The sequence below is a fragment of the Schistocerca nitens genome, chromosome 6, assembly GCF_023898315.1.
Source record: "Schistocerca nitens isolate TAMUIC-IGC-003100 chromosome 6, iqSchNite1.1, whole genome shotgun sequence".
NCBI lineage: Eukaryota > Metazoa > Arthropoda > Insecta > Orthoptera > Acrididae > Schistocerca > Schistocerca nitens.
In genome coordinates this window covers 447,462,981-447,481,531 of record NC_064619.1, presented here as the reverse complement: position 1 = coordinate 447,481,531, position 18,551 = coordinate 447,462,981, and the positions used below count along the sequence as shown (strand labels likewise).

Here is an 18,551-nt window from a genome sequence, read left to right as displayed (position 1 = left end):
GGAGGGACAGGAAGATCGGGGAGTGGTCAATACTACACAGATCATCGAGGACTCTCCAGTGGATGGATGAAGATGACACGGGCTGCAAAAGGAAAGGTCAATGGCCGATAAAGTTCTGTGCACCACACTGAACTGTGTGGGGCAACCAGTATCCAAGAGGCAAAGGTCACGTTGTGCCAGTAACTTTTATGGGATTGAAATCACCCAAGATTAGGAAAGTTGAGGGGAGCTGAGAAACCAGTGCTAACAATATTTTTTGCAACACTTTGCTATTGGGAGGGAGGTAAACATTGCAGATGGCAATACCCGAAACGCCCTTACCCAAACAGCCACAGCCTCAGAAGGTGTATTAAGAGGCACAAGTTCGCTACATAGTGTCCAGAACATATTTGCAAACTCTGCCCGACACCCTGTCATACGTAGCACGATTCTTATAATATCCCCGAAGGGCTGGGATCTGTGTTGTTGGAAACCAAATCTCCTGCAGGGCAATACAGAAGGCAGGGAAAGTGTTTAAAAGATGTCATAGCTCAGCCAGGTGGTGGGAAAAACCCACTACAATTCCACTGGAGAATAAAGTTGGTGGTGTACTGTGAGGCATAAAAAGACCAAGGAGGCTTAAATATACACAAGTTCCGGGCTCTGTTGTGTGGCCTCAGGGGCTGCAGAAATCTCCGCCTCAGCCACAGGAGTGAAACAGGTGGAATCTGCCACCATGAGGGCCACTGGAATGTCCTCCTCCTTGGAGGGCGTTTTCTTGTCTTTCCCCTCCTTAAAAGATTTTGATGATTGTGAGGGCTTCTTTGAATCAGTTTCAGGTAAAGATGATGATTCCAAAGCCCTGCAACCACTAGTCTGTAGCTCCTTCAGCCACTGGCTGGCGTCTGGTCGTAAACCAGCAGAAACTTTGAGAGGACGTGTCCCGAGGGACCCCTTCCCGATGAGAAAATCCGGAGGAAGGTGATTTGTCTCCAGATGGGAGGTGAGGACCAAAGTCCCTGGTGGGTGGGAAGCCATTAATGCCAAAGTAGGTGTCAGGGAAGCAGCAAGAGGGAAGTCCCCCACTATCAGGGGCCAAGCATGGCTGAGTGGTCCTGAGGGGGCGACATCATTGTAGCTGTAGCATGTGACCTTGTTGTACAAACCGGGTGCAACTATTAGTAATTCTTGGTCCCTTGGTAAGTTAGTTTGTCCAGAGTCTTGTGTCCTTGTACTTTCTTCTCTCTCTGGAAAACAGTGCAATCTGCTGACCAGGAAGAATGGTGCTTCCCATAGTTGACAGAGATTGGAGGAGAGGCACAAGGAACATTTGCATTGCAGTGCTCATCCACAATCTCTACAGACAGGTTTAGCATTGCAATGCAAAGACAAGTAAGATTGCAAGACTGGTTTAAAAGAGCAGGAAAGGGACCAAACTACGAGGTCATCGGTCTTTTGTTCCTAAAAAAAAACAATGCCACAAGCGTGAGAATAAAGTTGACGAGACATAACAGAAAATGAAAAGAAAGGAGAGACCACAAGAACGAAGGAAAGGCAACAAACACTTAAAGGAACAAAAGAGGACAAGAGAGCAACAGAGAGATGCAAGAAACAGTTAGAAGACAGTAAAACAAGGAAGCAGATTACAGTGGCTGGCCGACCACAAAAATAAAAATGAAAAGCCAGCCACCCTGCAACACATTAAAACCTTCACCCTAAAAGCACTAGGGTGGAGGACACAGAGGGACAAAGGACAGGCGCTAAAACTTAGATCGAATGATAAAACCCAACCTCACGGATTAAATGTAAAACCAAATCAGCCGATGAGGTGTTGTCTGCCAAAATCAATGATAATGAGTCTGGCAACCAAAGATGAAGTCACAGGGCAGTCAAAGAAGGACATAGCAGAAGAATATGGGCCACTGTCAACCGGGTGCCACACCGACACAGCGCAGGAGGTAGCCGTGGATCACCCATGCATGGCCAATGCAGAGCCTGCAGAGAACCAGAGAGTCCCTGTGAGACACTCTCATCGAGGACTTCCACACATTTGTGATCCCCTTAATGGCTCGCAGTTTGTTGTGTGTACTGAGATTTTGCCATTTCGTCTCCCAAAACTGAAAACCTTGCGGCGTAATAACGAACGCAGGTCAGTTGCGGGGTTGCCCATCTCCAGAAGTGGTTTCCGTATAGCCTGTTTGCTCAGTCTGTCAGAAAGTTCATTTCCTGGGATTCTGATGTGACCAGGGGTCCAGACGAACACCACTGAATGACTGGAACATTCCAGGGTATAGATGGACTCCTGGATGGATGCTACCAAAGGATGACGAGGGTAGCACTGGTCAATAGTTTTCAGGTTTCTCAAGGAGTCAGTACATAAAAGAAAAGACACCCCAGGGCAGAAACGAAGATACTGAAGTGCACGAGAAATGGCCACCTGCTCTGCAGTGAATACACTGCAGCCATCGGGTAAGGAATGCTGTTCAATATGGGCACCATAAACATAGGCAAAGCCAACGCGACTATCAGTCATTGAGCCGCTGCTGTAAACCACTTCAGAGCCCCAGAACACGTCAAGAATCGAGAGGAAGTGACAGCGGAGAGCCGCAGGATTAATGGAGTCCTTAGGGCCATGTGAAAGGTCAGGCGAAGCTGCGACCGAGGCGTACACCATGGAAGCGTACTGAAAGGATCACAAGTAGAGGTGGTAAAGAGAAGGACTCCAGTTCGGAGAGAAGGGACCGCATGCGAACCGCAATTGTTAGCCCCGACGTGTGCCACCAATGCGGGAGATGGACTGCCGCGGGTGGGAAAAGGAGACGGTAATTCTGACGCTCAGGGGAACTATGAATGGGTGCTGCGTAACTGGTGAGCAGTTGAGCACGTCTGATCTGCAATGGAGGGACACCAGCCTCCACCAGTACGCTGGTCACCGGACTCGTCCTAAATGATCCTGTCGGTAGTCGCACCCCGTAGTGGTGCACAGGGTCGAGTAAATGCAACACTGAAGGTGCTGCCGAACCATAAACCACAGTCCCATAGTCAATTCGGGATTGAACAAGGGCTCTGTAGAGCCGCAGCAGCGTAGAGCGATCTCACCCAGGCAATGGAGGGCATTGAGGTGCTGCCAGCACTTCTGCTTAAGCTGACGAAGATGAGGAAGCCAAGTCAATCAAGTGTCGAAAACCAGTACTAGGAATCGGTATGTCTCCACTACAGTGAGTGGATCATCATTAAGGTATAGTTCTGGTTCCAGATGAATGATACGATGCTGACAGAAGTGCAAGACACATGACTCTCCGGCTGAAAACTGGAAGCCGTGGGCTAGAGCCCATGACTGCCCCTTGTGGATGGCTCCCTGTAGGCGCCGCTCAGCAACATCAGTACTGGAGCAGCAATACGAAATGCAGAAGTCGTCTGCATACAGAGAAGGTAAGACGGAGGGCCTGACAGCTACTGCTAGACCGTTAATGGCCACTAAAAATAGAGAGACACTTAATACAGAGTCATGCGGGACTCCATTCTCCTGGATATGGATGGAACTACAGGAGGCATCAACTTGGACACAGAAAGTACAGTGTGACAGGGTGTTTTGGATAAAAATTGGGAGCGGGCCCCGGAGACCCCATTAATACAATGTGGCAAGGATATGATGTCGCCAGGTCGTGTTGTAGGCTTTACGGACGTCAAAAAAGACAGCAACCAGCCGTCTGGAAAAGGCTGTTCGGATGGCAGACTCAATGGACACAAGATTATCAGTGGTAGAGCGACCCCGGAGGAAGCCACCCTGACATGGAGCCAGCAGGCCACATGACTTCAGGACCGAACCCAACCGCTGACATACCATACGTTCCAGCAGCTTACAAAGAATGTTGGTGAGGCTGATAGCTTTCCACACCAAGTGGGTTTTTACTAGGGTTTGAGCACTGGAATGATGGTGCTCTCCCGCCATCGCGATGGAAAGACGCCATCGCACCAGATCTGGTTGAAGATGACGAGGAGATGTCGCTTGTAGTCATATGAGAGATATTTAATCATCTGGCTGTGGATCCAATCAGGCCCAGGAGCTGTGTCAGGTCAATGTGCAAGGGCACTGAGGAGCTCCCACTCTGTAAATGGGGCATTACAGGATTCACTGCGAAGTGTAGTGAATGAGAGGACGTTCCCTTCCAGCCACCGTTTAAGTGTGCGAAAGGCTTGGGGTAATTCTCCGATGCAGAGGTTCGAGCAAACTGCTCAGGAAAGTACTCAGCAATTGCATTTGCATTGGTAGATAACACGCCATTTATGGTAACACCGGGGACACCTGTTGGGGCCTGGTATCCAAAAAGACGTTTGATCTTTGCCCAGACTAGGGAAGGTGATGTGTGGCACCCAATGGTTGAGACGTATTTCTCCCAACAGTCCTGCTTCCGTCATTTGATAAGTTGGCGAATGTGGGCACAGAGCTGTTTAAAAGCTATGAGGTGCTACAGGGAAGGGTGCTGCTTATGCCACTGTAGAGCCTACTGACTCTCCTTAATTGCTTCAGCGACTTCCGGCAACCACCAAGGGACTGCCTTACACCTCGGGCACCCTAAAGAGCGAAGGATCATGTTTTCTGCCGCAAAAACAATTGTTGTAGTCATCTGCTCAACCATGAAATTGATGGTACCGTGTGGGGGAGATTCAACGGTGACAGCACAGGTGAAAGTTTCCCAGTCCGCCTTGTTTAAAGCCCATCTGGGCGGGCATCCGTGGGACTGATGCTGGGGCAGTGACAGGAAGGTGGGGAAATTATTTTTATATTGTGTTAGGCGGTTTTTGGCTTAAAAGGCCATCTTCAGACATTTACCGAGTATTGTCACCAAAGAAGTTACAATGTTTGCAAACAACATTGGAAGAGAAGTAACATGTCTAGACTGAAGCACAAACATACAGTAATATCTTTGACTGTGTGGTGGCAATGCAATGAAAAAGTAAAAATTGAACAGTAAATAAATAAGAATGGAGTAGGCAGGAAAATCTTGAACACAAAGTAGGAACAGCATGCCTACATAACAGTTTCTATTAATGAACAAAACTAATAAAATAAAATAAAATTAGTACTAGACAAGGCTACATCAGGAGGTATGAAACATGGAGAGTGATACACAAACCAATCAAAATAAGAAACAATTATCAGTGTAACTACAAAATACTTAAGGAACTTAAGCACTATCAGTAAGACAAACAGAAATAACTAAATGCAGGAAAATGGAGGTGCTTGAGAGAACATACAGTAAATGCAATCTTTGAGTGTGTGGTGGTACTGCATTTTAACATTAACATGACATTCAAAACAGTGGCTATGTAACAGTTTGCATCAAATAAATGAAGAAAGTAAAATATGAACAATATTTGATGAGACAACTACAAGAGGAATTACCATTAAGAACAATTTAAATTTGAAGGAACACAAAGAAAATGCTGCGGGGAAGGCTAACCAAAGACTGCATTTTATTGGCAGGTCACTTAGAAAATGTAACAGATCTAATAAGGAAACTGCCTACACTACACTTATCTGTCCTCTTTTAGAATACTGCTGCATGGTGTGGGATCCTTACCAGATAGGGTTGATGTAGTACATTGAAAAAGTTCAAAGAAGGGCAGCACTTGTGTATTATCCAATTAGGGGAGAGAGTGTCACTGATATGATACAGGATTTGGGATGGACTTCAGAGAAGCTGCTTTTTGTCATAAATTCATTTTTAGGGATCAAATGCTACAAAATACTTACATTCAAGCAATGATATCAGTACGAATATTTTCAAAACATATGTATTTTTCCTGTATGAAGGAGAAGAAAAATCAACATACCTTCAATGTGCTCTCGGATAAATGGATCATCCATTATGTTCCGTCTATTCTGTTTGAGGATGGTCTCGAATTCATTGATATCATTATTTTGGTATGCAGAAACTAAATTGGTCATTGCCAATATTTCTGGGTCATTTTTATATGGCTTTGCCTCTTGAGAGTCAAAAGGATTAATTCCAGATTTCATAAGCCTGCAAATAGAAGTCACAGTTGATATAAATTTCAGAACAGAACACACAATGCATCATATCAGATACAGCATATCCTTTTCATGCACAGTACAGAAACAATTAGCTAACAATACCTAGGTGACAAACTCTGAGCTATATTGATACATTTATTTTAGAGATGAAGCTACAATATCCACAATGATCTGTGGATGTTAAATTCTAATATGTATAAAACATACACCTCTGTAATATTGATATATAAATTAAAAACAATCAGACAAACTGTCTATTGGCTTCTGTCTTGGGGTCTTCAGCCAACATTTGTTCAACTGTTTTCCCGATGTTTACGCAGCATGAGAGTTTGGCAATGTCGCAAGGTTTTTCTACATTCAAAGTGGCGGACTAGAATCAAGCCTGCAGACAGAGATTACACACACCCGCTGTGTCAACATCTGGGAGCTTTCCCTTGGCCATTACCACTATCATTTTTCCCCAGCTACCTTCGATAGTCGTTCACTGTAGCAAAAGAATCCAGAATCGTTTGCCTCGAGGATTTCTTCTTTTTTACTGGGACCAAGACATAAGCTTCAAGGTAAATGGATCCCGGATTCCTGTGCTGCAGCGAATGATGTTTGGAGATAGCACAGGGAGTATCAAAACAGTAATAGCCAGGGAAAAGTCCTCAGGGATTGGCACAACCGCTTCATACAAAAACTGCCTTCAGGCTTGGCTCCAGTCCAGAAACAGCAATGAAGAGTGAACCTTTAACAATGCCGGCCACCTGTGCTGGTAAAACATCAGGAAAATCATTAAATGTTGAGCAAGATCCAAAACCAGAAACAAACAGGCATTATGTCAACACATGGCCTTGAAAGACACAACAACTTTGTCGAAAGAATTTAGTCTCATTATCATTGAATAAATAAAGAGACAGTACGCAAACTTCTAAGTGAAATAAGTAATCTATGACACTAATTCACTGGAAACACACACACACACACACACACACACACACACACACACACACACAGAGAGAGAGAGAGAGAGAGAGAGAGAGAGAGAGGGGGGGGGGGGGTTATGGGGGCCTACATATTGAATGTAAGTTTACAGGCTACAGCTTTTGTTGAGTACAGACCACATTTTAAGTAGTCATCTCATGTAAATAACCAGGATCTGAATACATGGTGCTTAAAACAGTTCATATGCAGTACAAATCGGTCATACTTTTTGGAGGCGACTTAAGCTAAATTCGCTTTCAATGCATATTCTCCAAGTTTTAGAGATAGATGATGAGGAAAATTACATTTATTGAGAAGCAAAGGTTGAACTATGCCTACCACTGCTGTTCTCCATGAGGGTCCTGTAGAATGACAACCCCCCCCCCTCCCCCAGTAATACAAAATATTCATGATTTCTAAAGAAGTGTCCTGTGACCCCAAGCCCTCTAAATTGAGTGAGCTGCGTGCTTTGTACATGTGTGCAGACAGTTTGTAAAGTTCGTACTGTATGAATAGTATGTAGGGTTTTGTTTTGTTTTGTAATAATGTAAACATGTAATGTTTAAGTGTTAATACAAACACAAACAGATATGCTTAAGTGATAAATGGATGTTTTATTTTATTTAATACCTAATAGTTTCACCGCATCATGCCTAATTCAATTCCCCAAGCAGAAGTGGATGAATTAAACATCTGAATTGAAACCATTGGGGAATGGAAACTGTACATTCCTGAACATGGGTCCCTATTCAAAGTATTATGTACCCACTCTCTTCCACAAGTCATAGAAATTTGTTACGGGAATTTCCAAATACCCTGTAAACACTCAATATTTTGTTTTATAATAAAGAGCTGCAGTTTCTATAAGACTGCTCTGAATCAATCACAAAAACTACACTTGAATGAAGCATACTGAGAACGAGTGTTTTATTATGTTCCTGCCTTGATAAAAGGATCGACTCTCTCCATGTTTCACAACAGCAATTTCATATAGTGGTGTTTTCAAGGTTCTTACTGATGGTGGTATGGCTGAAAGCAAAGGAAACCTACAGCTGCCATTTTCCCAAGGGCATGCAGCTCTACCGTACAGTTAAATAATGATGACAGCCTCTTGGACAAAATATTCTGATCTCAAGGTGGGGACTATTCAGGAGGATGTTCTTATTCATTAATACAAATCTGCAGTTGTACGGGCCAGAGAATGAAATGTACATACTTTAATTAGGTATGCAGGATAGAGAATTTAAAAAGGAAAATGGATAGGTTGAAGTCTAATACAGTTGGAATTGGTGAACTGTGATTGCAAGAATATGTTAATTGAGTGTTATAAATATAAAACCAAAATGGGTAATGAAGGAGAAAGTCTAATCATAAATAGAAAAATAGGATTGTAGGTAAGCTTCTAGGAACAGTGTAGTTAACACATTGTCACAGCCAAGAGACATAAGCCACAACACACCAAAGCAGTACAAGTTTATATGCCAAATCCATGTGAAGTGATAAAAGAAATTATTTACATAATTCAAAATTTTAATTGTGATGGGGGACTGGAATTCGATAGTACAACAAAGGAGGGAATGAAAATTCATAGCAAAACCTGAACTGGAGGAAAGGAATGAAAGGGGAAGTCTTCTGGCAGAGTCTTGCACAGAACATAATTTAATCCCTACTAACACTTGGTTTAAGAACCATGAAAGAGGACTGTGTACATGGAAGAAATCTGTTGACACCTGAAAGTATCAGGTAGATGATATAATAGTGAGACAGAGATTTCAAAACCATAATTTATTGATTATGAAGTACAATTAAAATCGAAGAAATTGCAGGAAGGTATGAAATTAACCAGAGGTTGTTTAGAGTTTTAAATGCAGCATTACGCAACAACTGACAAAAATAAGGGTAAGGAACGAATAGAAGATGAATGGGTAGCTTTGAGAGATGAAATAGTGAAGGCAGCAGAGGACCGAATATGCAAATGGGGAAAAAAAAATCAAGTAGAAATTCTTGGCAAGCAAAAGACATTAAATTTAATTCACAAAAGAAGAACATACAACAATGCAGCAATAGGGCATATAGCATTTAAAAAACAAGTGACAAGAAGTGCAAAATGGTGAGGTAGGAATGGCTAGACGAGAAATGCAAGACTACAGAAGTATGTACAACAGGAGGAAGCATAGATGCCACTAACAGGAAAATTAATGAGATCTTTGGAGGAAACTGAATCAGCTGCATGAATATCAAGAGCTCAGATGCAAGCCAGTACACTAAGCACAGAAGGGGAAACAAAGGCAGGAGGAATATCTAGAAGGGTTGTAAAATGAAATGAACTTTAAGGCAATATTATGAACAGAGAAGAGAGAGCAGATGAAGAAGAGATGGGAGATACAATACAGCAAGAAGAATTTGACAAAGCACTGAAGGACCTAATTTGAAACAAGGCCCATAGAATAAACAACAATCCCACAAAATTACTGAGATCATTGTGGGAGCCAGCCGTGACAAAACTATTCCACCAGGTGCACAAGATATATAATATAGGGGAAATACCCTCAGACTTCAAGAAGATTGTAGTAATCGTAATTCCAAAGAAAGCAGGTGTTGACCAGTATGAATACTGCCAAAATATCACTTTAATAAGTCACACTCCTAAAATACTGATATGAATTATGAGGGTGGCTTGAAAAGTTCTCGGAATCACCACGAGAGGTCAGCCCTAGCGCAACGACTTATTTACACGATATTCATTGCACTGTTGCCTGTAAAAGCATATCATGTCAGTGCTCTTGGAAGAGAGCTGTGGTGGTGATATGGTTCTGTTGTTCCTGTGTAGTGATTTGCGAAGATGAGGAGGGCGGGGCGGGGGTGGGGGGGGTGGGGGGGGGGAGAGAGAGAGAGAGAGAGAGAGAGAGAGAGAGAGAGAGAGAGAGAGAGAGAGAGAGAGAGATTCGAGCAGTGATTAAGCACTTTGTAAAGAAAGGTATGAAAGCAAAGGACATTCATGCCAATTTCCAGATTACACTGGGGGACTCTACTCCTTCATATTCAACTGTCACCAAGTGGACAAATGAATTTAAATTCGGTCGGGAGAGCTTAGATGATCCGTGCAGTGGTCGGCCTAGATGTCACTATTGCACAAATTGTTGCAAAAGTGCACAAAATTGTCATGGAGGATTGCCGATTGTAAGTGCGTGAAATTGCTCACGCTTTCCAGATGTCATCTGGAAGGCGATATCACATTTTAACTGAAGAATTAGAAATTAAAAAAATTATCTGCAAGATCGGTGCCGTGACTGTTGACGCTGGATCAAAAACATGTGCCATCACCATGACAAAATTACTTGAACTAAGGTATGAACTGTTGTCACACCTGCCTAATTCACCTGATATGGCTACGACAGACTTCCATCTCTTCCAAAAACTGAAAATTTTTCTTGGTGGGCAAAGACTGACTTCAAAAAAAGAACTGATAGCCGAAGTTGACAACTATTTTGCAGGCCTGGAGGATACATGTTTTCGAGATGGGCTCAAGGCACTGGAACAGTTGGACCAAGTGCATTAATCTACAAGGAGAATACATTTAAAAATAAAAAGTTTTAGTGATGTAAGTACTTTTTCTTCTATTCCGTTCCAAGAATTTTTCAAGCAACCCTTGCATTTCCAGAAGAATGGAACTCAAGGAGGATGAGCTTGATTTCTTGAGAAATGTAGAAACATGCAAAACAATACTAACCCTACGACTTACCTAGGTAGAAAATGTAAAGAAAGGCAAACATATGTTTATAGCAATAGTAGATTTGGAGAAAGCTTTTGACAAGGTTGACTGGAATACACTCCTGAACTATCTGAGGCTAGCAGGGATAAAATTCAGAGAATGAAAGGTTGTCTTTGCAGCTTGTGCAGAAACCAGACTGCAACAATAAGAGCTGAAAGGCATGAAAGAAGCAGTGGTCATTTTGTAGATGGAGCAGGCAGCAATGGAAACCAAGGAGATATTTGGATGGGGGATTAAAGTTCAGGAAAAAAAAAACCTTGAGGTTTGCTGATGACATTTTAATTCTGTCATAGAAAGCAAAGGACTTGGAAGAGAAGTTTAATTGGATGGCCACTGTCTTGAAGAAAGGTAATAAGCTGAACATCGACAAAAGTAAAACAATGGTATAGTATGTAGTAGAATTAAATCAGGCAATGATGGGGCAGTTAAGATTAGGCAATGAGACACTAAATTTAGTAGACGAGTTTTACTGTTTAAGCAGCAAAATAGCTTGTGTTGGTTATAATATGCAGACTGGCTATAGCACAAAAAGTGTTCATAAAAACAAGAAATTTGTCAACATCCAATATCAATTTAATGGTTATCAAGTCTTTTCTGAAGGTAGCTGTCTGATGGAAGATAAACATGGGGGATAAGTGGTTCAGACAAGAGGAGAATAGAAGCTTTTGAAATATGGTGCTGTAGAACAACGGGCAGATCAAGTAACTAATGAGGTGGTACCGAACAGAATTGAAGAAGAGACAGACAGACACACACACAGACAGACGGACACAGAGAGAGAGAGAGAGAGAGAGAGAGAGAGAGAGAGAGAATTTATGGCACAACTTCAAAAAAGAAGGAATCTGTTGATAGACCGCATATTGATGCATGAAGGAAAGTGTGTGTTGAGGGAAATTAAGGCATGAAAACAGCAAGCTGGTTGAAGTGGGTGTAGGCAATAGCAGTTATTCAGAGATAGACTTGCACAATATAAACCAGCGTGGAGAGCTGCAGGAAACCAATCTTTGGAAAGGAAGAGGAGGAGGAGGAGGAGGACCTGACTACCACCAGATGTTGGTATTTCTCTACTCAAACAATTAACTAACCTTATGCCATTGTTATCAGATGTAACAGTGATGTGAAAACATTTTCTGGTGTCACATTCTATCCACATCTAAGGTATGATGCCATAAGCTTCATTGCAAATGTATTCAGAATGGGTTTGATCCTCTGGTCAATGTTTGTCCACTTCCAAGTTGGGCCTGGTGGTCTAGTGGTATAGCTTGCACCTCAAAACTGAAACATTGTGGGATCAAATCGCAGTCAGACTTTGGATTTTTTCCTGTGTCTTTAGCCTAGCCTTCACCTCTCAATGACATGAAGATTCACCAGAAATGACACATGGTTCAGATTCCGCATTACACTGCATGTCCCATTTTCCCAGTCGGATAAATGGAATAGGTTAGACACACGCTAGTCACCAAAGTGGCGTGCAATTGAAAGACATGTCTCAGGCCACCGACACACGAAATTATTGATTTCCAGCAATGTAAATTCATTGAACATGATTTAATGTCTACATCTGCTGCTAATCAAATTTTGATGCCAAATTTATCTGGCTTAGGAGCAATGTACTGTGCAAATCAGTTTCTTGTCCTAGTAAGAAAGAGTTATTTCTCAACTGTGATGTTTTGTCCAAGACTGTAAAGAAGGGAATAACTTTCAATGAAACAATTTCAAACAACTGAAATCAAAGTACAGCTGTCTGCTTTGAATCTTATTGAACTTTGTTCCATAATACCGAAGTGTAAAAAATCATAATGTCTTTAAATCTCTCCCTTCACCTTATAATTATGAAAAATTTCTGATCTAGTATTCTAACCAAAATAATCTAACAATAGCAGTTCCCTTGGTGCAAATGAAAAGCATGAGCATAGAAAACTGTTTCCTAGTTTCCTATGGGTTTGTCTCCATACACAGTTATATTTTAAGCATGGTGGCACCATCTTGATTGCTATATTCATTCAGTGCAACAGTTGCAGACCAGCTAAAGCAGCCAGAGACAGCAGTCATCAGTGCATGAAGCATGCCCCCCCCCCCCCCTCTCTCTCTCTCTCTCTCTCTCTCTCTCTCTCTCTCTCTCTCTCTCTCACACACACACACACACACACACACACTGTGTGTGTTTTCCCCTTCTTTCTTTTCCAAAAAATGCTTTGGCCAAAAACTGCAGAATGTGAAAACATTTTCTGGTGTCACATTCTATCCACATCTAAGGTATGATGCCATAAGCTTCATTGCAAATGTATTCAGAATGGGTTTGATCCTCTGGTCAATGTTTGTCCACTTCCAAGTTGGGCCTGGTGGTCTAGGGGACTTAGGGGGTAATCACATGTTAAGCTGTCAAAATGACTGCTGTCACAGTTCTAGAAGTGTAGTGAGAAATAATACCAATGAGTATGGTTAAGGTCTTAATATCATCAGGGAAATCTCCATTGAAGCGTGAAGCTTAGTACAAGTTGCAAAATTTCAAAGAAAAAGAATCACTTCACATAGATGAAACTTCAATATTTAACCACTTATACAGCCCTAGTGTTAAAACTTTAGCTGGTACCTGTGAACAGAACTGTATAACTTAGGATGAGAGCACCCCAAAACTCGTGAAGTTATATTTAGAGGAATTTCTCCAATTTTGACATCATATTTAAGTCTGCTGTTTCATTAAATTCGTCTTGGGGGCAAATACTTTCAACTCTAATCAGTGTTGGATCTCACTCAATTATACAGTATTACAACAAGATGTCTCAAATGGTGAGCTGAAAGTGTTGAAAAGAAGAAAAAAAGAGAACATCTTGTATTGCTACTGTATTTAAGGGGGGTTCTTTTTCCAACTATCTGATTTTGGACGAAAACAGTTCTTGAAGACAGATATACTTGCCACCATATACCTAACACAACTAGCTCACACTGGTGATGAGAAGAAAGAAAATTGTGTTTTCTTTAATTTGCTTCTTCCTTTTAGCAACAAGAATCCATATTAATATGCTCAGGGACTGTACATTACTGATTCTCTATGTCAACCAGACAAAATTCCTACACAACAGTAGGAAAAATTTACCGTTAACATTGTTAAAATTTTCAGGAGTAAGGACAATGAATTCTCACAACTACAGAGACCATATACAAAAAATTTGTACAAATTAGACCTGTAAAGAAGAAAATCAGAATGGCTATTTACTAGAAGATGCAACACAGATGTAGTATTATGGTCTTGCAAATAAAAATCTATGGCTTCATTATTCAGACTTTGTTTCATGGGCAAAGTAGGTAGTGTTTATCATTCACTATTTTCACAAATGCAACTGGAGAAAATTTAGATACATCAATTAAGACATATCCGTATACTCACATGTTTGCTAGCACTAAGTACTTTAGACATGTAGTACGACGTGGACTGCCCGATTCATCATAATTCTTGAAAGCTTCAAAGAAGTCTGTGTGTGCTTTCTCAAACTCTCCTTCTCTCAGGTGCATTTTACCCCCACATTCTAAAATGAGTGCAAATATTTTAATAGTGTAAACATAAACATATATGTAAAACATGACACTGTTCCAGAATTTGTTTAAAATATAAGTAAACCAGTAAATTGCAGTGTAATTAACTGATGTGCTAAATTTATACAAAACATTAAAACTATTGAATCAAAATCCAGAAACATCACAGGCATCACATTCTGCATCTCAATTTCAAAACTGATGACACTATTTGTAGAGCAGTGAATGGATTCCAATTCTTTCAATACTGGGCTACAAAAATGGAGCAGTGCAACTATGCACTGTGGGTTTAGTTAGCTATGTGCAAAGAACCAGAAATTAAAAAAGTTTGGACTGTGATATCAGTAATACATTATGTACCCACCTCTTATGACACCCATGATCAGTGGATGGGGAATGGCAGATTTTATGTGCAATGACTGTTCATACAACGTCTTTAGTTTTTTGTTATTCTTCTGGGCAGTGTACATTTGAATTTCCAGTGCATAAATTTCCAAGAGCTGTGTACCCTTCTTCAAGTCATCCTCACCTTCATCTGTCTGAAAAATGGCATATGTTTTCTTTCAATGTACGCATCAGTAGATTTTCATTTCTTACATCTGGGACCTCCAATGTGCTACACTTGCACTAATTTTATGCAAAAACCTTCTTTCTATATGCATATTTCAGTTCTTTGATTTCAAGACACAATGGAAAATGATTTCTGGATAGATCTGAAAGACTGGAGCAACGTACTGCAAGTTCTAGGAGCAAATATGAATATTTTAGATGAGGACAGAAATTATCATTTGCAGCAAAAGTGTTCATAAAGTGATACAGAGTATTTTTCCAGATAAAAGATTGTAATTATGTTTATAATTTTATTTTTATTGTCAACTGCAATGGACATTTTCACTCTCAGGGGAAGAGGGTACAATACCTACATCAATGCACCTCTATGGTCCTTTATAAAGATAGTAATGTACATTGCAATCTAACTCCCATATCCACACCCTATTTACAAATTCTTTTATTAAAGTACATCCAAATATAATACACTGAGGTGACAAAAGTCCCAAACAGTGATACGTACATACAAGGCATGTCGAAGAAATCAGAAAATATTTCTTTTTCTCATGACACTATTGGTCATTGTACACTCTGGTCGAGTGGGTTAAGTGGGTAGCAGACCCCCAACTTTACATCACACCAAAGCTCAAAATGCTCCAAGCACCAGTAGCATCACCATCATTGAATAAGTGCACCTCTGTTTCACAACCTTGTTACGACACGCAGAGGTTGGTTCAATCCAATAATGTTTGGTGATCAAGTTTTACACAAAGCTCGATACAAAGCCTTCCGAGACTCGTGCAATGTTAAAGCAGGCCTACAGGGCCTTATGTGCAAGTTACGAGGCGGGTGAAGAAGTTTAAGGATGGCCAGGAATGGGTGAATGATGATCCTCACTCTGGATGACCATCAAACAAGCAAAAATGAAGACAATGTGAATTGTATTTGTGGCTTTTTGAATTCTGATTGCTGACTGAGTGTCTGGTTTTTAGCTAACACTGACCATTCCAAAAAATTTGGTGCTCAGTACTGTTATGGAGGCATTGCACAAATGAAAGGTCTGCAGCAAGCTACTGCTGAAAATTCTGTCAGATGAATAAAAGGCCAATCGAATGTTGATCACGAGTGAACTGTTAGAATGTATGGACACTGAACCAAATTATTTGGACAACATTATTAGTGGTGACCCGGACACGAAGTGTCCAAGTTCGGAATTGCACACCTCAGAGTCCCCAAAACCCAAGAAGGCAAGGATGAGCAAATCCAAGGTGAGAATGATGCTGAATGTCTTCTTTGAAAGCAATGGTGTTATGCACTATTTCAGCGTACTGGAAAGATTAAGAATTGGGTCCTCCGAGTGCGAAAAGACACTGCCACTATCTGACTGCTGCATCACAACAGTGCCCCAGCCACATGTCTCTGTGCACCCGCGAGTACATGGTCAAGCACGAGATGGCAACGCTGCTGCAGCCACACTACAGTCCCGACCTCTCCCTGCCAGACTTCTTCCTGTTCCCCAGGATTGAAACCACACTCAAAGGACATCATTTTGAGATCATTGGGGGCATCCAAAAGGCTGTTACAATGCTCTTAAATGAGGTTCCAGTCGAGGCCCTCCAGGGGGCTTATCATCGTGGGTGAAATGCTGGAAAAAATATTAGATGTAACAAATTTGAAGAACTTTAAAGATCTGTAAATATATTGCCAACAAATATTTAAAAAGAATATATTTTATGCATTTTTGGACACATCTTATATACAGATGGTAGTAGCACCATGTACACAAGGTATAAAAAGGCAGTGCATTGGCGGAGGTGTCAGATGGTTCAGATGGCTTTGTGCACTATGGGACTTAACATCTGAGGTCATCAGTCCCCTAGAACTTAGAACTACTTAAACCTAACTAACCTAAGGACATCACACACATCCATGCCCGAGGCAGGATTCGAACCTGCGACCGTAGCGGTCGCGCGGTTCCAGACTGTAGCGTCTAGAACTGCTCAGCTACACCGGCCGGCTGGCGGAGGTGTCATTCGTACTCAGGCGATTCATGTGAAAATGTTTTCAACATGACGGGAATTACAGAATTTGAATGTGGGATGGTAGTTGAAACTAGATGTGTGGGACATTCTACTTTGGATATTGTTAGGGAATTCAATATTCTGAGGACCACAATGTCAAGAGTGTGCTGAGCATACCAAATTGCAGGCATTATCTCTCATCACAGAGAATGTAGTGACCAAAAGCCTACACTTAATGATCAAGAGCAACAGTGGTTGTGTAGAGTTGTCAGTACTAACAGACCAGCAACACTGCACAAAATAATTACAGAAAATCTATATGAAACGTATGGCGAACATATCCATAGGGTTGCGCGGCAAAATTTGTCATTAATGGGCTATGGCAGCAGACAACCTACGCAAGTGCATTCACTAACAGTGCAACAATGTTCGTGACTATATTGGATGGACCCTAGACAACTGGAAAACTGTGCCCTTCTCAGATCAGTCCTGATCTCAGTTGGTAAGAGCTGATGGTAGGGTTCCAATGTAGTGCAGGTACACAAAGCCGTGGACCCAAGTTGTCAACAAGCAGTGTGCAAGCTGTTGGTGGCTCCATAATGGTGTGGGCTGCATTTATATGGAATGGACTGGGTTTGCTGGTCCAACTGAACCAATCAGACTGGAAACTGTTATGTTTGGCTACTGTGAGACCATCTGCAGCTATTGAAGGAACAACAATGGAATTTTTATGGATGACAGTGCACCACATCACTGAGCCACAATTGTTCACAATTGGTTTGAAGAACATTCTGGACAATTCGAATGAATGATCTAGCCACCCAGATCGCCAGACATGAATCCCGTCAAACATTTATGGGATGTAATCAAGGAGTCAGTTTGTACACAAAATCCAGCACCAACAGCACTTTCGCAATTTCGGATGGCTATAGGGACAGCACAGCTTGATATTTCTCCAGGGGACTTCCAATGACTCGCTGAGTCCTCGCCATGTCAAGTTGCTGCACTACACTGGGCAAAAGGAGGTCATACACAATATTAGGAGATATCCCACGACTATTTGTCACCTCAGTATAATATACACAATATTGCTTTTGGTTGGTTGTAACCACCTCCTGATTTGACACAAATAAAACAATGTAAAGTCCAAAATGGCACTACTGTTGTTATTTCATTCTTATCCAATAGTATTATAGTAATCATTGACAGTTATAATGTTTGTAATTATACAGTGTATGCACCTTCACATTACAATGTCCTTTAGACATGCATACACGGAATTTTATGCTGGACCATGACTCAAACCTGGATTTCCCTCATATCATCAGAGGTGACCGACTGTGATAAGCGGGAAATTTTGGTCCAAGTCCCAGTCCGGCAAAAATTATCATGTGTTGCAAATAGCTGATGCCAATGCACAGCTGCAGAATGTAAGACTACTTCATAATATTATAATAATGATGTGTCAAACAGTAGCAAACATCAACGTACTACTTAGCCCATCGAGAATACAGGAAGATGTGTGCTTTCTTGCAGTTCACCAAATGGAATCAAAGAATGACTTAGCATATCATTTCTTTTGAAGAACTGCAGAATCTTACACACGAACATCAGCCAACCCTGAATTCATAGTAATATAAACAAAATGGAATACTCTATGTGACGTTTCATGCTTTCCTGATGGATCTGT

At 41.4% G+C, this 18,551-nt stretch overlaps 1 protein-coding gene across 1 annotated transcript in view; it reads right to left on the bottom strand.

The window, feature by feature from the left end:
• Positions 1-18,551, bottom strand: part of LOC126263188 (COP9 signalosome complex subunit 2) — a 99,066-nt gene that overhangs the window by 26,508 nt on the left and 54,007 nt on the right. Inside the window, exons 5-7 of the mRNA XM_049960245.1 lie at positions 14,656-14,830; positions 14,146-14,284; positions 5,818-6,008 (exon numbers count right to left, since the gene is read on the bottom strand). Coding sequence (XP_049816202.1) covers positions 5,818-6,008; positions 14,146-14,284; positions 14,656-14,830 — 505 coding nt within the window. The remainder of the gene's footprint in view (positions 1-5,817; positions 6,009-14,145; positions 14,285-14,655; positions 14,831-18,551) is intronic.